Genomic DNA, 16532 nt, shown 5'->3' with positions numbered 1-16532 from the left:
AGTAATGTTCTTTTACTGTCCCGCACAGTAATGGAATCATGGACAACATACTGTCTAGAGAAGATGGAAAAGTCAAAGTAAGGGTGTGTGTCATTTGACGGGGATGCAAGTCAGTAGCTAAAATATCAAATGCAAGCAACCAACAAGAGCTGTGCCGTTCTCAATCATGAAAGGTGATATCTTAGTTTAGAAAAGAATGTTATTTTAAGTATTCTTCATTTTGAGGCGTGGGAGTAGAAATACTCAAATAATAAAGAAAAAATAGATTTGCAAATCATCTGCATAACGTTCCCCAGCTGTGTGAGTCTAGGACATTACTCATTATTTCAACTCTTATCTGTTTTTTGTATACCTTTTAAAACAATGTGGTCCACCCCTAAGTCAAGTGGATGATGTCATTGCTTCAAGTAGTTATTTGAAATATCCCTCATTCATGTGATGATTAGAGGGTGGCATTGTGGTTGAGAGCATGGACTAGAGCCAGGCTTCCTGGGTTCAGTACTGACTTCCCACTGCAAGTGGGATGTTTCACTTCTGAGCCTCATCCTTTAATCTGTGAAAGGATGATAATCTCTCCCCACAAGAGTCTTGCGAGGATTAAATGTATTAGTACATTTAATGTACATAGAACAGGCCTGGAACAGAGTTAAATATTCAATAAATGTTATTACATTGAATAACATCTTTTAAACAGATAGATTCTTTTTGCTGAAAGCACTGGTAAAATTTGGTCATATATTTATAATCTTTTGCTTGTGGTCCTTCACAAATTTAATTCATATTAATATAGTATTTGTTCATTTAAAATTGTGCTACTTTAGAAAATCAATTCTATAATGTCCCTTTTATCAGCTTTCTCTGCATTTTAAAAGCAGAGATGTATAAAAATGTTCTCCAAGAATGTTTTGGAATTTGAACTCACCAGAAATTGAAATAAGCATAAAATGTATACTCAAAAATTACCAATAGCATAGTGAATTAAGTTGAAAACATTAATAAGGAAAAATTTGTAATATCTCAGCCCTATATAGCCCAGTTTTGATATTTCTATTATTAAGAATCAAGTTAACCTAAAAGCAGACATTGAAAATAGTATTGTGTTTATTTAGCAGACAATAGCAAAGATTTACATGTTATTATTTAGATTTCATTTATATATTTACTTCTCATATAATTGTATTTTTAATCATTTATAAATGTATTTATATATTAACAGTATCATAAATTACTTTGAGGTGTGCTTGTTTTGGGTTTCAGAGGGGGCAGCAAGAGAATATGTTCTGAGGTGTATTGGTAAAGTTTGGAAACTTACTACCTTTAATTAATTTTATTTTTTTATTTTTTTCCTATTAGTAGATCAAAAGAATGTTCTAAAGGTTTCTTTCATTTTAGTTTTTCCCCTTCAGTCTGTAGGATTTATCATAAAAAGTGTATTTTAAGAATAAAAGTAATTATGAGGAAATGTTTTAACTTCATTTAACATCTGTACCAGATGTGATATATTTAATTATTTTTTTAAAAAAGAAAGTCTTTGTAACTTTCATTATTCTTCTGTATGGTACATCTTTTATTGAGTGTTTTATACAATTGATAAGCATTATTCAGTGGCATATGGTCTGAGTCTGATGTGCTTTGAAAAGAGTACAGAGTTCTGATAATGAGGATTCTGTGAAAATGGGAAAACCAGCACAACAGATACGCTTTGAGAAAGTATGGGTTTTTAGCATCTTGAAACAATATATCACACTCAAAGGGACAGAACTGGGCTGCACAATCTGTTAGCTCATTCTTGTCCAATCTGGTCTCCTCCTTTCTTTTGGAGCCAGCATTGTCATCAACTCACTGAATTATATTCTGACTGGAATGTATTTCAGGCACAGAGTAATGTATCTACTTAAATGGAATCCTATCTTTCTACAAAAGCTTTCTGAGTATAATAAATTTAAAATATAAAAAAAATTTCTATTAAGTTAAAGTAATTGGTTCAACAGTTTACATATGTGCCTTCTCCCCCACACCCTAAAGAAAGACCACTGCTTGGAGGAGCATAGGTCTGTTTTTATTTATAATACGGAAAAAAATTTTTGGTTTAACTAACATACAGTCAGACGTATTTCAAGGACCGCTTATCGGAAAGATACCTGCACATTACAGCAGTTGTTCCTTGAACAGAAATGAACTATGGAATTAAAACTTCTTCTATCAAAGTGTTTTAGTTACATGATTATTCGTTTTAAAATTCTATAGCAGCCTTTCTTAACAAGAATTAAGCCTTCATGTCCTAAGACATCCAATGAATGTAATAAATGAACTTTTCTCCTAACCATCTAGAATGGTACTAACTATCCTTGGAAAAATTAAGAAGATGGTAATTCAGATATTTTTTTGTGAGTCTCAGTTCTCTCAGGGAACCAGAATTGAGAAAGACTACTATATAGTACTCAAGGCCACTGAGTCTTTTAACTTGAAGCATAGTGTGTTGTATAAAAGAATTTGGTGTTACTTTAGGGCTATATGTATGTAAAGGATTCAGTGTGATAATCTTTGTAAAGTGATAAGCACAATGCCTGATACATAATAAGTACTCAACAAATAATATCTATTATCATGTTTTAAGCTTTCATTATCCTAAATTCCTGAAAAATTTTGCTTGTGTTATGTTGTTTTGATCCAGATGAAACCTATTTTAAGTGTAGGGATGAAGATGCATATAATCTAATCAAAAATTATATTTTCAAAGTTAAAAAGACTGTCCTTGTAATATTTTATGCTTAATGATTGAATAACATTACTATAAATTTTGCTTTTTTTATGATGTACAAATAATTCAGAATTCATCCACAGTAACCGTGTAATAAATGAAGTTGTTTTCTGTGATTGTCCTCATGAGGATTTTAGGTCATTACCAGTTTAGATAGGCAAATAGTTCTTTTTAATGCATTGATTTATGTGAAAGTGGGGGAAGGGAATGAGAAACAGCCAGGCTTCCCTGATGCGAAAGGACGCGATATTACTGCCTCACCAAACCTCCTGCCACAGGATTCCTCAGCTTTCCTATGGTAAATGGTATGTTATTTTTTGGATATGATTGGCATTGCTGTGGAATACTGCAAATTATACAAGTTATACATACACACTGCTATTTAAGTTGTGAAACTGAAAAATCACGAAACTAATTGTCAGAGTAAGAATAATGAATTATTCTTGATGATGTAAATTGAAGATATTTTATGCAGTGAACTATTGAACAAATAAAAGATGATAGGCAGTCACTTGAAAACAGCTAACATAATTTATGAGACAGGACAGTACCTTTCTTTATAGCATGCATTTGTAGTCAGCATTTATATTAATACATTTCCATATTCTTGCTAAACAGATTGTAAAGAAAATAATGCAGGAATATCAGGTGACTGTACTGTGACTATGAAACAGAATGAATTCTTTATACATTGCATTCAATTCAGGAAAGTGGGTAAATAAGATTTCTGATGTGTATGTTATTAAAATATTACCTAGTCTATGCAGTGCTTTTTATACATTAATAATTATTATAAAGCCAAACTCCATCTTTCTTTTTTATTTTTTTTTTTGATTATTGGAGTAAAACAACTTTTTCCCACATAAAAGACTTGGAAAACTTTTCCAACCATTGAAAATAAAATTAGTAAGAATGAAAACAGTTGGAATGCTTCATTATATGAATATGTTTGTCCTTTTTTTTTAATTGGGGTATAATTGATTTACAACGTTGTGTTAGTTTCAGATGTACAGCAAAGTGAATCTGTTATACAAATACATATATCTACTCTTTTTTTAGATCCTTTTCCCGTATAGGCCATTACAGAGTATTGAGTAGAGTTCCCTGTGCTATACAGTAGGCCCTTGTTACTTATCTATTTTATGTATAGTAGTATGTATGTGTCAATCCCAATCTTCCAATTTACCCCTCCCCCCTGAATATGTTTGTCTTATGAATTTTTAACAAAATGGCAGCAGCCACCTGAAGTTTCTCTAGATGGAGATTTTGTGAACTGTTTACTGGTTTATGCAGAGCCAGGAGCATAAGTGTATTGCAGGTATACTTGTGTATATTCGAGGTGATTAATAATAGAAGGCAAAAAGGAAATGAAGTCTGAAAATAATGTCAGTCTTCCAACTTCTATCTCAGTCTTCAGGCATATAATAGTTATACATGTATTGATGCCTACTTCCAAGTTCCTTCTCCACTATTGTTTACTGATGTGGTCATGAAGCTGTTGACATAACTAAAACATGTCCTTCTTCTGAATGCTCATATATTCTCAAACCACTTGGTCTCTGCATTGCTGCCCTCAGGGAGTTGCCCAAAAAGGTTCCCAGGCTGCACCTAGTGTCGTCATCTTCTTTAGGGACAAGTAGAGGTCTATCATTAAGCAGAAAGAGATTGGGTTTTCTGTTTAGTTCTTTACAGGAAGTAAGTTTTGTAAGAAAATAAAATTTGCTGCTTGTTGCCATAAAATCTGTGTTGCATTAAGAATTTTCCATGTAGAATGGAAAGTGATAAAATATTCTGAGAGTATATATGAAATATAAGTTTCAGAAACTGTTTACACATATAAAATTCAATGAGCTAAACTGAGGCTGGAAATGCAATCTGTTTTAAAATGCAAAAACTGGAATGTATAAGAATTCTGAATGCTAAAGTTAGCATTTAAAATAAGTGAGGTAAGGAATTACTTAACCAATATTGCTAGAATAATTAACTATTTAGGAAAAATAAACTTAGATTTCTACCATACTTTCTATTACAAAATTACAAGTTAATTATTTAAATGTAAAAACTATAACAGAAGTTAAAGGAATAGTAGGTGAATATGTATTTGATCTCAAGATGAGGAAAAGTTTTCTAAGCAAAAAAAAAATAAGGGACCAATTTAAAATTTTAAGTCCATAAAGTAAAAAAATTAAATAAATAAAATGAAGTACTTATAAAACTGGATGAAAGTTTATACCATGTGATGGACAAGGGGCTGATACCCTTAATACATAAAGAGCTATCACAAACCAATAAGAAAAAGGCTACTCAATAAACGGAAAGATAATTTACCAAAAAGTCAAACAGTAAATATGAAAAGTATTTAACTGAACTGTTGATTAAAGAAATGAGAAGTAAGCAAAAGTATATACCAGTTTGATTTTTTAAATGAAGAAACTGAGGCTCAGAGAAGGTATGTGACTTGCCCCTGGGTCACTAAGTTCAGTGAGAAAGCCTAAATTTGAATGACTACTCTTTGGTAGGATTATGACTGATTTTTCCCATTAATTTTTTGTCTATACTTTCTAAATTTTTATCACTGAGGCAAAAAATAGAGGTCTTTTCTATAACAAGACCAACACAGACACCGAAACGTTTTAGGCAGTATTATAGCATTTTAGTAGTTGTTACTCAATAAGGAGTAATGAGTACAGATTTTTTCCTTGATGCATAAAAATAAAAGGGATAAGGTTTACATTTTAATTAATTTACAGTATACATTCTCACTAAGTAGATATTCTTTTCAACTAATTTAACTTTAATCATAACTGCAGATGGGACCTATATTTTTATGCCCATATAGCATAAGAATTAAAAAAACAAAATGAAAAATGTGAAGCTAATGCACTGACATCTTGTAATTGTGTTTTTATTTGCAGATGGAGAATATCATTGGCACAGTAAGAGATTCCAATCTGAAGCTGACACTTGCTTTCGGAATAGGAATGCATCATGCTGGACTACATGAGAGGGACCGAAAAACAGTAGAGGAACTATTTGTAAATTGTAAAGTTCAGGTAATTTTTTTCCATGAACAGATATTTTAAAGTAAATTAAAAGTTGTATTTTAGTTAGATATAAGATATTATCTTTTATTTTTTAGGTTCTTATTGCTACAAGTACATTAGCCTGGGGTGTAAACTTTCCAGCTCATTTAGTAATTATTAAAGGAACAGAATATTATGATGGAAAAACAAGACGATATGTGGATTTCCCCATTACAGGTAATATTTTTCAATTTTCAAATACATTAAACGTCTATTTTAGCGTTAATAATTTGAATTTGCATGAATTAAATTTTAGAGAATTGGTCACATGTCAGTGATGAACAAATTGTAAATTTTTTGTTTCCAGTAAAAATATTACTCCAAAGTATTAAGCCATTTTATTTACTTTTACTTATCCAGTGTGTTAGTGAATGTCAAAGGCACAAGTAATTGTTTTAAATTTATAAATAGATAAAAGTACTGATTAGTAGGAATTAGTGACTTAATAAGTTATAAGTAAACATTATGTTTAATTTTAAATCTCCCTCAGTAGACATGATATTTCCTACAGGACTTCTAGAACCAAAGCACTTGTTGCTGTAACTTGTACATGAACAGTCTATTAACATATTTTAAAACTTGATAAAAGCATTTTCAGTGAGTTTTGAACAGGAAAATATGCCAAATGTGTATTTCAGCTCAATGAATACATATAAAATCTGTATCATTTCTCAATCATTACTTACCTCAGAGACTCCTGCAGTATAAAAGAAAAATTTTATACAGTGGATGGGAAGAAGAGGAGGCCTAAGTGGATCCGTTATTCATGGGGAAAAATAAGCAAATGACTCTGCTGAAGAGGTTTTCCTATATAAGAGTTATATAGTTATAACTCTTAAATAGCATTTTTAAACATTTACCTAAAGGAATCTTTGATCTTTCTTACTTTTACACACTGTAAGACTCGTTTGGGGACTCAGTTTTCTATCATAGTGAATTAATTATTTAATTATTAGGGAACTCAGTAGTAGGCATCAGAGAGAGCATCCCTGGTCTTAAAATACTTTTCTCCCTTTTATTTTGTTGTGTTGTAGAAACATGCTATAATCCATCAATATTTCTTGTGCTACATGCCACACTGCAGAATACCTCTTGTTCTCTTTCTTATAGATGTACTCCAGATGATGGGGCGTGCTGGGAGGCCTCAGTTTGATGACCAAGGCAAAGCTGTAATTCTGGTTCATGACATAAAGAAAGACTTTTACAAAAAATTTCTTTATGAACCTTTCCCTGTAGAGTCAAGGTAAATTTTGCTGTAAATTAATTTAAATGGATTATGTCATAGCAGGTTGATATTTTTGTGCTGACATTGTATTAGATGAAAATCAGTAAAACTTCTAGTTCAAAAGAATTATTTGAAGTGAAACAATATATTTATCACAATAAGACAACATTAAATTGTAATTTTCACTATAAAAGAAAAACACGCTGTTTAAAAGAAGCAGTGAAGGGACTTCCCTGGTGGTGCGGTGGTTAAGAATCCACCTGCCAATGCAGAGGGCATGGGTTCGAGCCCTGATCCAGGAATATCCCACATGCCACGGGGCAACTAAGCCCAGTGTGCCACAACTACTGAGCCTGCACTCTAGAGCCCGCGAGCCACAACTGTGGAGCCCGTGTGCCACAACTACTGAAGCCCACATGCCTAGAGCCCATGCTCTGCAACAAGAGAAGCCACTGCAATGAGAAACCAGTGCACCGCAACGAAGAGTAGCCCCCACTTGCCACAACTAGAGAAAGCCCTCACGCAGCAACAAAGATCCAACGCAGCCAAAAATAAATTAATTACTTAATTAATTTATTTTTAAAAAAAGAAGCAATGAAGTACATTGTTCAGTCACATTGACTCTGGAGCGAGACAACCTGGGCTTATGTTTGAGCTCTCCACCACTTACTTGCTTGATCTTGAGCAAGTTATTTAAATCCTCAATGCCTTAGTGCACTGTCTGTAAGATGGAGATAGCAGCAATACTGGCCATCTCGTAGGGTACTTGTACTGATCAAATGTATCGTGCTTGGAACTGTGTCTGGCACATAGTAAGCATTTAATAAAGTGTTAGTTTGGTGTGTGTTTTTGTAGAATAGTCTATAAATAAATATCCAAAATAAAGGGATTGGTAATGAATAATTTAGGCTAGTGGCCAGTTTCAGAATTATCACATACTTCTTTGTGGATCCAGTAACTACCACCCCTCTGATGAAGTCTTTCCTCATTTTCTCAGCTGAAAATAATCTTTTGTCTGTCAGATTTATACATTTTTCATTCCTAACATTTATCACTTGCTACCTTTTATCATAGTCTTCTTTAATATACTGAATCGCCTTTACCATATTCTAACTGCAAAGGACAAAATATATTTCTAATTTATACTGTAAATAGTTATTGAGTTTTTTACTGTGTTAGAAGTTCTAATGTTCCTTTTTTTTTTAATTTGGAAAATATAAAAACATTTAATATTGTGGGAGATAGCTAACATTGTGCTGAGAGAAAATTTATGACCATAAATATATGTATTTTAAAAGAAACAGTGAAGGGCTTCCCTGGTGGCGCAGTGGTTAAGAATCTGCCTGCCAGTGCAGGGGACACGGGTTCGATCCCTAGCCCAGGAAGATCCCACATGCCACAGAGCAACTAAGTCCGTGCGCCACAACTACTGAGCCTGCAACCTAGAGCCCATGAGCCACAACTACTGATCCCACATGCCAAGAGCCTGTGCTCCGCAACAAGAGAAGCCACGACAATGAGAAGCCCGTGCACCGCAACAAAGAGTAGCCCCCGTTTGCCACAACTAGAGAAAGCCTGCGCACAGCAACAAAGACCCAACACAGGCAAAAATAAAAACAAACAAATAAATAAATAATTTTTAAAAAATAAAAGAAAAAGAGTGAAAAATGAATTATCTGAATATGCATCTCAAGAATTTGAAAAAAAATTAGCAAATTGAACTCAAAGAAAGGAGAAGATAGAAAGATAAGAGAAAGAATTAATGAATTGAAACCAAACATACATTAGAAAAAAATCAACAAAGCCAAAAGTTGGTTCTTTGAAAAGAAGAATAATACTGATAAACCTTTAAGTCTGGTCAAGAGAAAAGAGGGAAGGAACAGCACAATATCAGGATACAAAAGAAATCTAAAAGGTAATAAGATATTATGAAAAAATTTATACAAATTTTAAATTTTAGATCAAATGGTAGAATGCTTTTTTAAAAAAATTACTAAAACTGACACAAAAAGAAATGGAAAATTTAAATAGCCTCTTATCTATCAAAGCAATTGTATCTGAAATTTAAAATCTTTCCACAAAAATTTTCTGACCCAGACATTCCACTAGTGAATTCCTTATAACATTTAAGGAAGCAATTGAACTCATGAAATTGAACACAAACCCTTCCTGTAATAGTCGAAAAGATAGGACTATTTCCCAACTTATTTTATGAGAGTAGAATAACCTTGGTTCTAAAACCTGATAAATTTACAAGAAAGGAATGTAACAGGGCTGTGTCTCTCATGAATATAGATATAGAAATCCTAAATAAAACATGAGTAAATCAAATCTAACAATGTATAAAAAGATAACATATTACAACTAATTACAATATCAGTGCAAAGATGACTTATTACTTGAAAATAAATGAATATAATTCACCACGTTAGCAGGAAAAGATGAGAAAAATTATATGATTATCTCATAGATATAAAAAAAAGCATTTGGTGAAATTCCATACCCATTAATTATAAAAACTTTTAGCCAACAGGAATATAAGGGAATGTTCTTAATCTGATAAAGAGTCTCTACTAAAAATCTACTGCAAACATCATGATTAATGATTCAGTATTGAAAGCTTTCCCTTTGAGATAGGAAATGATACAGGGATGTTGTTTTCACCACTGCCAGTAAGCGTTGTGCTAGAGAGCCAAGCCACTGCATTAAGGTAAAGCAAAGAAATAAAAGTCAAAATATCCTTCTGAGCAAGAGGAGTGACTAAAAAGCATAAAAGGAAGACTTCTGGGGCGCTGGTAATGCTTGATCTTGGTGGTGGTTACACAGATGTGTTCACATTGTGAATATTACTTGAGTTGTACATGTATAATTTATGTAATTTTTTCTATGTGTACTTCAGTAAAAAGTTAATTAAAAGTTTTAAGTTTAAAGTTTAAGTGTACCTTGATATGACTACTATTAATATTTTATTTCTACAGAGTACATATACAGAAGTTATATGTTAACTTCTCTGTTAATGGGCATTTAGAGAGTTTCTAGTTTTTAACGCTTACACATATTGCTGCAGTGAAGTATTTTGCTTCCCTATCCTAACCTATAAATGTTTCCCTATCAGGTGATAATGAAAAAGTGAAATTGCCGGGTCACAGTGATTGTTCAAATAGATATTGGCAAATTGCCCTCCAATTTAGCTATATGGATTTATACTCTGCCACTGGTGACTGGAGAGTAATATCGCAACTTTTTTTTTCATTCAATTTATTATGGCCACTTTCTTATATCCTTAAAAACATCCTTTGCAAAAACTGTTTTTTAATACCTGCATATGTATCATAATTTACATGGCCCTTTCTTTTGTTGGACATTGCTTCCCTTTTTTGTAATTTATGTAAGAAACTGAAATGAACATTTTGTTATGCCAGTCTTTCAACACATCTGATCATCTCTGTATATTCCACAACACCTAGCACATTTATGTCTTATATGACTGAACTTAATATTCACAGAATGAATGAAGGGAATATCCTTGCTCTATCCTAACCATCCCTCCTTTCTTACCAATTCTTTCATCTGCCTCAGTAACTCTTCTCTGCTCTCCAAGGCATATCGTCCCTCGTCTGCTCTTACCTCGGCTCTCATCTTCTCCTCCTGAAAGTTATTAGCTCCCTTCCTGTCAGCCTGTGTTTATTTCCACCTAGCAATTTATTTTCCCAAAATTATATACAAAAGATACAAATTACACAAAACATTTGTTCTGTATCCTGGAACATCAAATCTGAGTCTTGACTATGTGAGAAAAGTTGTTTTTCATTTAACGTTCATGTATGTTTCCCATGTCTTGTTCACTCTGTAGCTTATTAGGAGTGCTCTCTGACCATTTAAATGCAGAGATTGCTGGTGGTACAATAACATCTAAGCAAGATGCAATGGATTATATCACCTGGACTTACTTTTTCCGACGTCTTATCATGAACCCCAGGTAAGTGCGGGGCAAGTATTTTTCTGTTTTGCACTAAAATAAAATATGTTTGAAGGTAATCATCTCTAAATTCAGGTACATAACAAAAATGCCAGAACATTGGACATCCTAGGTATAGGAATTTGCCCAGAGAATCAGATAATATCTCTGATATGTTCACAACGTATTGTGATATATTAGAAAATAATGGTGTGCATTTTATTAACTTATTTTAATTAACTTAGAATGTTCTCAAGGATTTCGCACTGTAGTTAGGGAGACAAGACACCCGATGTCATTAAGAAATGTGCTCAGTTAAATTACATGGTAGTGGCTGACTTGGGTGCAGTTGGAATTCAGAGAAGAATAAGGCCTGTGAAATTGTAGGGGGAAGAATTTGTGAGGCATTTGTAAAGGTTAATAAGAACCCTGCAAGATGAAATAAAATTGGGGGAGTTGTGATGGAGTATCTTTTTACTCCAGGCAGGGTAGATTGTATCTTCATTCAGCACCTGTTTATCAAATATTATACTAGACATTGAAGCCTGAGGATGAGTGTATATCATCCCTTATCTTCAAGGGCTGATCTTGTAATGTGGAGATGGACATAAATGATTACAGTGTAAATCATAAGTGCTCTAACAGACTGTATTTAAGCCTGTGAGAGTGAAAGCTTCACAGACGAAGTGATACTTCTCCCAGAACTTGAATCTGGAACAGAAGTGGAAAAGGTGGAAGGCACAAAAATACTAGATGGGCGGAGGCCCTCAGGGCTTGAAAGAGTCTCTAGAGAATGCCAAAAGTTAGATGTAAAGCTTAGAATGTGAGGCAAGAAGATTTTCTTGCCTAGAAAGTGGACCAAGCACCAGAGAGTAAAGGGCCTGTATGCCATGCTAAGGGGTTTGCATCTGATCCTATTGGCTGTGGTTGGAAGTTTTTAAATATAGTTTAGCATCACCAAATTAGGTTTTTGTTATTGTTGTTGTTTCCTTTGTACCTTTTGAGCCCTTCACCCATTTCTCCCACCCCCACCCCCGCCTCTGGCAACTACCAGTCTGTTCTTTGGTGTTTTGTTTTGTTTTGCTTTTAGATTCCATGCATAAGAGAAATCATATGCTATTTGTCTTTCTCTGTTTGACTTATTTCACTTAGCATAATATCCTAGGGGTCCATCCATGTTGTTTCCAAGGCATGATTACATTTTATTTATTTATTTATTTATTTATTTTTGGCTGCGTTGGGTCTTCATTGCTGCGCACGGGCTTTCTCTAGTTGCAGCGAGCGGGGGCTACTTTTCATTGCGGTGCGTGGGCTTCTCATTGCAGTGGCTTCTCTTGTTGCAGAGCATGGGCTCTAGGCATGCAGGCTTCAGTAGTTGCAGCACACAGGCTCAGCAGTTGCGGCTCACAGGCTCTAGAGCACAGGCTCAGTAATTGAGATGCACGGGCTTAGTTGCTTAGCAGCATGTGGGATCTTCCTGGACCAGGGCTCAAACCCATGTTCCCTGCATTGGCAGGCGGATTCTTAACCACTGTGCCACCAGGGAAGTCCCTACATGTTTTTATGGCTGAGCAATAGTCCATTCTTTGTCTATACCACAATTTCTTTATTCATTCATCCGTTCATGGACACTTAGGTTGTTTCCATATTCTGGCTATTGTAAACTGCTGCAATGAACATGGGGGTGCATATATCTTTTCAAATTAGTATTTTTGTTTTCTTCTAATAAATACTGGCTTTGTTTCAGTACTTGCAGCACTGTGGTAGGGAATGAGCTAGAATGGGGAACTATTTATAGCAGGGAGACCAGTTAGGATGCTTTTTAACAATAGGGCAAAGACACATAGGACCTTAACAGATGCGGGGGGAATGGAAGGAGGCCAAAGGTGAGGGACATTCCTGATATGAGTAAGAAGAAATATTAAACCATTGTTAAGATCTTGAACAGAGAGATCATGATGAAAATGATGAAATGAATTTACTAAATCTTACCGGTTGGTACTTTAAGAAATTTGTTTCTCTTCAGCCAACATTTCCACTTACATAGGTAGGAGTTTGAGAATATGGTGATGTTTTGCTCAGTTCCGCCTGTATTACAGGCCTCTGGATTAGGTACAAAATTTCATTTGGGAAAATGACTACAAAATTAATGAGATAGTCTTACAGTACCACAAATTTTCCGTAGTAAACAGATCACAGATTAGCACTGTTGAATCGTACAATGGGATAGACTTTACATGTACTCTAGTCCAACCTTCTTGTTTGGTATTGAAGAAATGGAGGCTGGAAACTTAAAGTGACTTGTCTTGTATCCCATAACTACTTTGTGATAAAGCTAGAACTTAAAAACGTAAGTTTTGTGAATTACTACTCTTTATGTTTTTGGAGGGAGAAGAATCATGGTGTATAACTGTAGATATATTCATTTTTCTTATATCACAAGAATGGAGGCGATTAATGTGATAGAAAGAGCTTTGACTTGGAATCAGAACACTGATTTTTGTATCAGCACTGCTTTTTAGAAACTGTGTGACCTTGATCGCTTCACCTCTCTTGGCTTCACTTTCTTCATCTGGAAAGTGAGTAATAGCCTACCTCCTTCACAGGGTCATGTTGGGAATCAAGTACACGAATTAAAGCCTTTCTAAGTTTTGTATAATTATGAAAAACTTAATTAATGTTATTAGTGAGCTGTTATTCTTGTACTCCTTTCCAGTTGCTTTACTGGTCTATACCATCCTAAAGACTCTAGGGCATTTTCTGGCGGTACAGTGGTTAGGACTGCACGCTTTTACTGCCAAGGGTGCGAGTTCAATCCCTGGTCAGGGAACTAAGATCCCACAAGCTGCATGGCCCAGCCAAAAAAAAAAAAAAGACTCTAGTTGAGAGACTTAGAACCTAATCATTTCTGTCAGCTTGTCTGATCAGCAAACAAGGGAATGATTCTCTGAGGCAAATTGAGTTCTTTTGCGACTTATAGTTCTTTATTGAATCCACAGATACACTGAATTTTGTGTGTGCGTCTTCTTTTCTTAATTAAAAATTTTAACTTTTCATTTTCAAACAATTTGAGATTTTTTTAATTGTGAGAATAGTGCAAACAGGCACTGCGTACCCTTCATCCAGCTTCCTCAAGTGTTAACCTCTTACATGACTGTACAGTTATCCAAACCAGGAAATTTACATTTATGCAATACTATTAAGTAATCTACAGCCTTCATTCACATTTCATCAGTATTTCCACTAATGTCCCTTTTATGCTGAAGACCCAATTTAGTAGTATCCTGCATTCCATTTAGTTGTTCTGCCTCCTTAATTCATTTCAATCTGTGACATTTCCTCAGTCTTTCTTTGTCTCTCATAACCTTGACACTTTAGAGGAACCCTGGCCAATTATTTTGTAGAACATCCTTCAATCTGGGTTTGTCTGAAGTTTTCTCATCCCAGAATTCAAGTTCTGCCTTTTGGGGCAAGAAGACTGTAGAAGTGATGCTGTGCTCTTTTCAGTGCATAATATTAGGAAGTTCTTCTCTAGAGATCCCTTCTGTATTTAAAATATCACTTGTCTGTGAAAGACCCAAAATAAGTTATTCCAGCTGTTCCCCATCCCAAGTTACAGTCTTATTTCTCCACCTGCCTTCTGAATGTTGCCACATGGACTTACCGCCATCATTTCAAATTCAGCATGTCTAAAACTGAATCAGATATCAAAATTTTGCTCTAATATCACTTTCTTACCTTAATGTTATCACTCTGCATCTACTTATGTTGACTTCAAATATCAAATTTGCTTTTTAATTTTTCTCCTCCCTTAATTTCCTTAGTTCTTTACCTGCTTAATCTTCTTTTAGTCTATCCCCAATCTAGCCTGATTTGCAAACTGTCATTGATCAGAAATTAAATGTATTGGAGACGGGAACTAGATAAGTTGTGCTTAGTAGACATAGAATAAGTGTTGACACCTGAACAAAGACTTGAAAGAAGTAAGAAGGTTGACCACATGAATATCTAGCGAACAACATTTCAGGCCAAGGGAACGGGAGAAGTTCTAAAGCAGGCGCATCTGGTGCGTTGAAGGCGCAACAAGAAGAAGGTGTAGCTGAAGTGGAATAAGCGTGGGGAGGAGAGTAGTAGGAGATAAAGCTAGAGTTGTGGGTGGTCAGTGGTCATACTGGTCATGTGGGAGATTAGACACCATGGTAGGGACTTTGATTTTTATTCTGGGCGAAATGAGAACCATTGTAGGTTTTCAATCAGCGGACTGACAGGATCTATTCATACCGTTAAAAAGGCCAATTATAATCATAAATATTATAAATAATTTAAACTTCCCTATTGAAAGACAGAAATTCTCAGATTTATTTTTTTAAATCCCACTAAAAATGATTTATAAGCAACATATCAAATCAAAATGATATAGAAAAGTAGAAAATTGGGCATTGAAAGAAGACCTGAAGGAGAGTACCAAAGAGAAACCAATAGCTACAGAACTAAAATCAGACAAAATGAGATTCAAGGCAATAAAGATTAAAAAGGACAATGAAGAATGGTTATATTGATAACAAGTACAATCACTAAAAGTTACAGTAGATTATAAATTTTTAGATAACTAGAAATATAGCATCAAAATATATAAAGCAGGGCTTCCCTGGTGGTGCAGTGGTTGAGAGTCCGCCTGCCGATGCAGGGGACACGGGTTCGTGCCCCAGTCTGGAGGATCCCACATGCCGTGGAGCGGCTGGGCCCGTGAGCCATGGCCGCTGAGCCTGCGCGTCCGAAGCCTGTGCTCCGCAATGGGAGAGGCCACAGCAGTGAGAGGCCCGCGTACCGCAAATATATATATATATATATATATAAAGCAAAACCGATAGAAATCTAAGATGTTAACTAAATTATAGTCATGTTGAGAGACTTTAACACATATCCCTCAAAAATCAGCATGTCAAAGAGATATAAAGTATTTCATAAAATAAAAGATTTGAATAACAATAGCCTTGAATATGTGTATGTGTTCTTAGTACCCCCAAAAAAGAATATGCCGTACTTAAAAACACTAATGGAATTTTAGTTATAAAAATATACCATGGGGCTTCCCTGGTGGCACAGTGGTTGAGAGTCCGCCTGCCGATGCAGGGGACACGGGTTCGTGTCCCGGTCCTGGAAGATCCCACATGCCGTGGAGCAGCTGGGCCCATGAGCCATGGCCGCTGAGCCTGCGCGTCTGGAGCCTGTGCTCTGCAACGGCAGAGGCCACAACAGTGAGAGGCCTGCGTACCGCAAAAAATACATGTATATACCATGTACTAGACTACAAAGAGCAACTCACTGTATTTCAGAATGTAGAGATCATAAGGCTACATTCTCACAGTGTAATGCAATAAAACCAGAAATAAACAAGAGAAAGGATGGCAAAAAAACTAACTGCTTGGCATTTAACTACTTTTATTCTAGTGAAAGACGAAATTTTTTTTAAAATAGGTATAAGCTAGAACTATACAAAAATAA

At 34.9% G+C, this 16532-nt stretch overlaps 1 protein-coding gene across 2 annotated transcripts in view; it reads left to right on the top strand.

The window, feature by feature from the left end:
- The window catches only part of ASCC3 (activating signal cointegrator 1 complex subunit 3), a 334028-nt gene that overhangs the window by 235735 nt on the left and 81761 nt on the right, over window positions 1–16532 (top strand). For both annotated transcript variants that reach the window (XM_079939010.1, XM_079939009.1), the window contains 4 exons: window positions 5677–5814; window positions 5901–6021; window positions 6955–7087; window positions 10923–11048. In XM_079939010.1, coding sequence (XP_079795136.1) covers window positions 5677–5814; window positions 5901–6021; window positions 6955–7087; window positions 10923–11048 — 518 coding nt within the window. The remainder of the gene's footprint in view (window positions 1–5676; window positions 5815–5900; window positions 6022–6954; window positions 7088–10922; window positions 11049–16532) is intronic.

The sequence above is a fragment of the Stenella coeruleoalba genome (genome assembly GCF_951394435.1).
Source record: "Stenella coeruleoalba genome assembly, chromosome: 12".
NCBI classification, from domain to species: domain Eukaryota; kingdom Metazoa; phylum Chordata; class Mammalia; order Artiodactyla; family Delphinidae; genus Stenella; species Stenella coeruleoalba.
The sequence above is the reverse complement of the archived record's forward strand: the minus strand, read 5'-3'. Positions and strand labels throughout refer to the sequence as shown.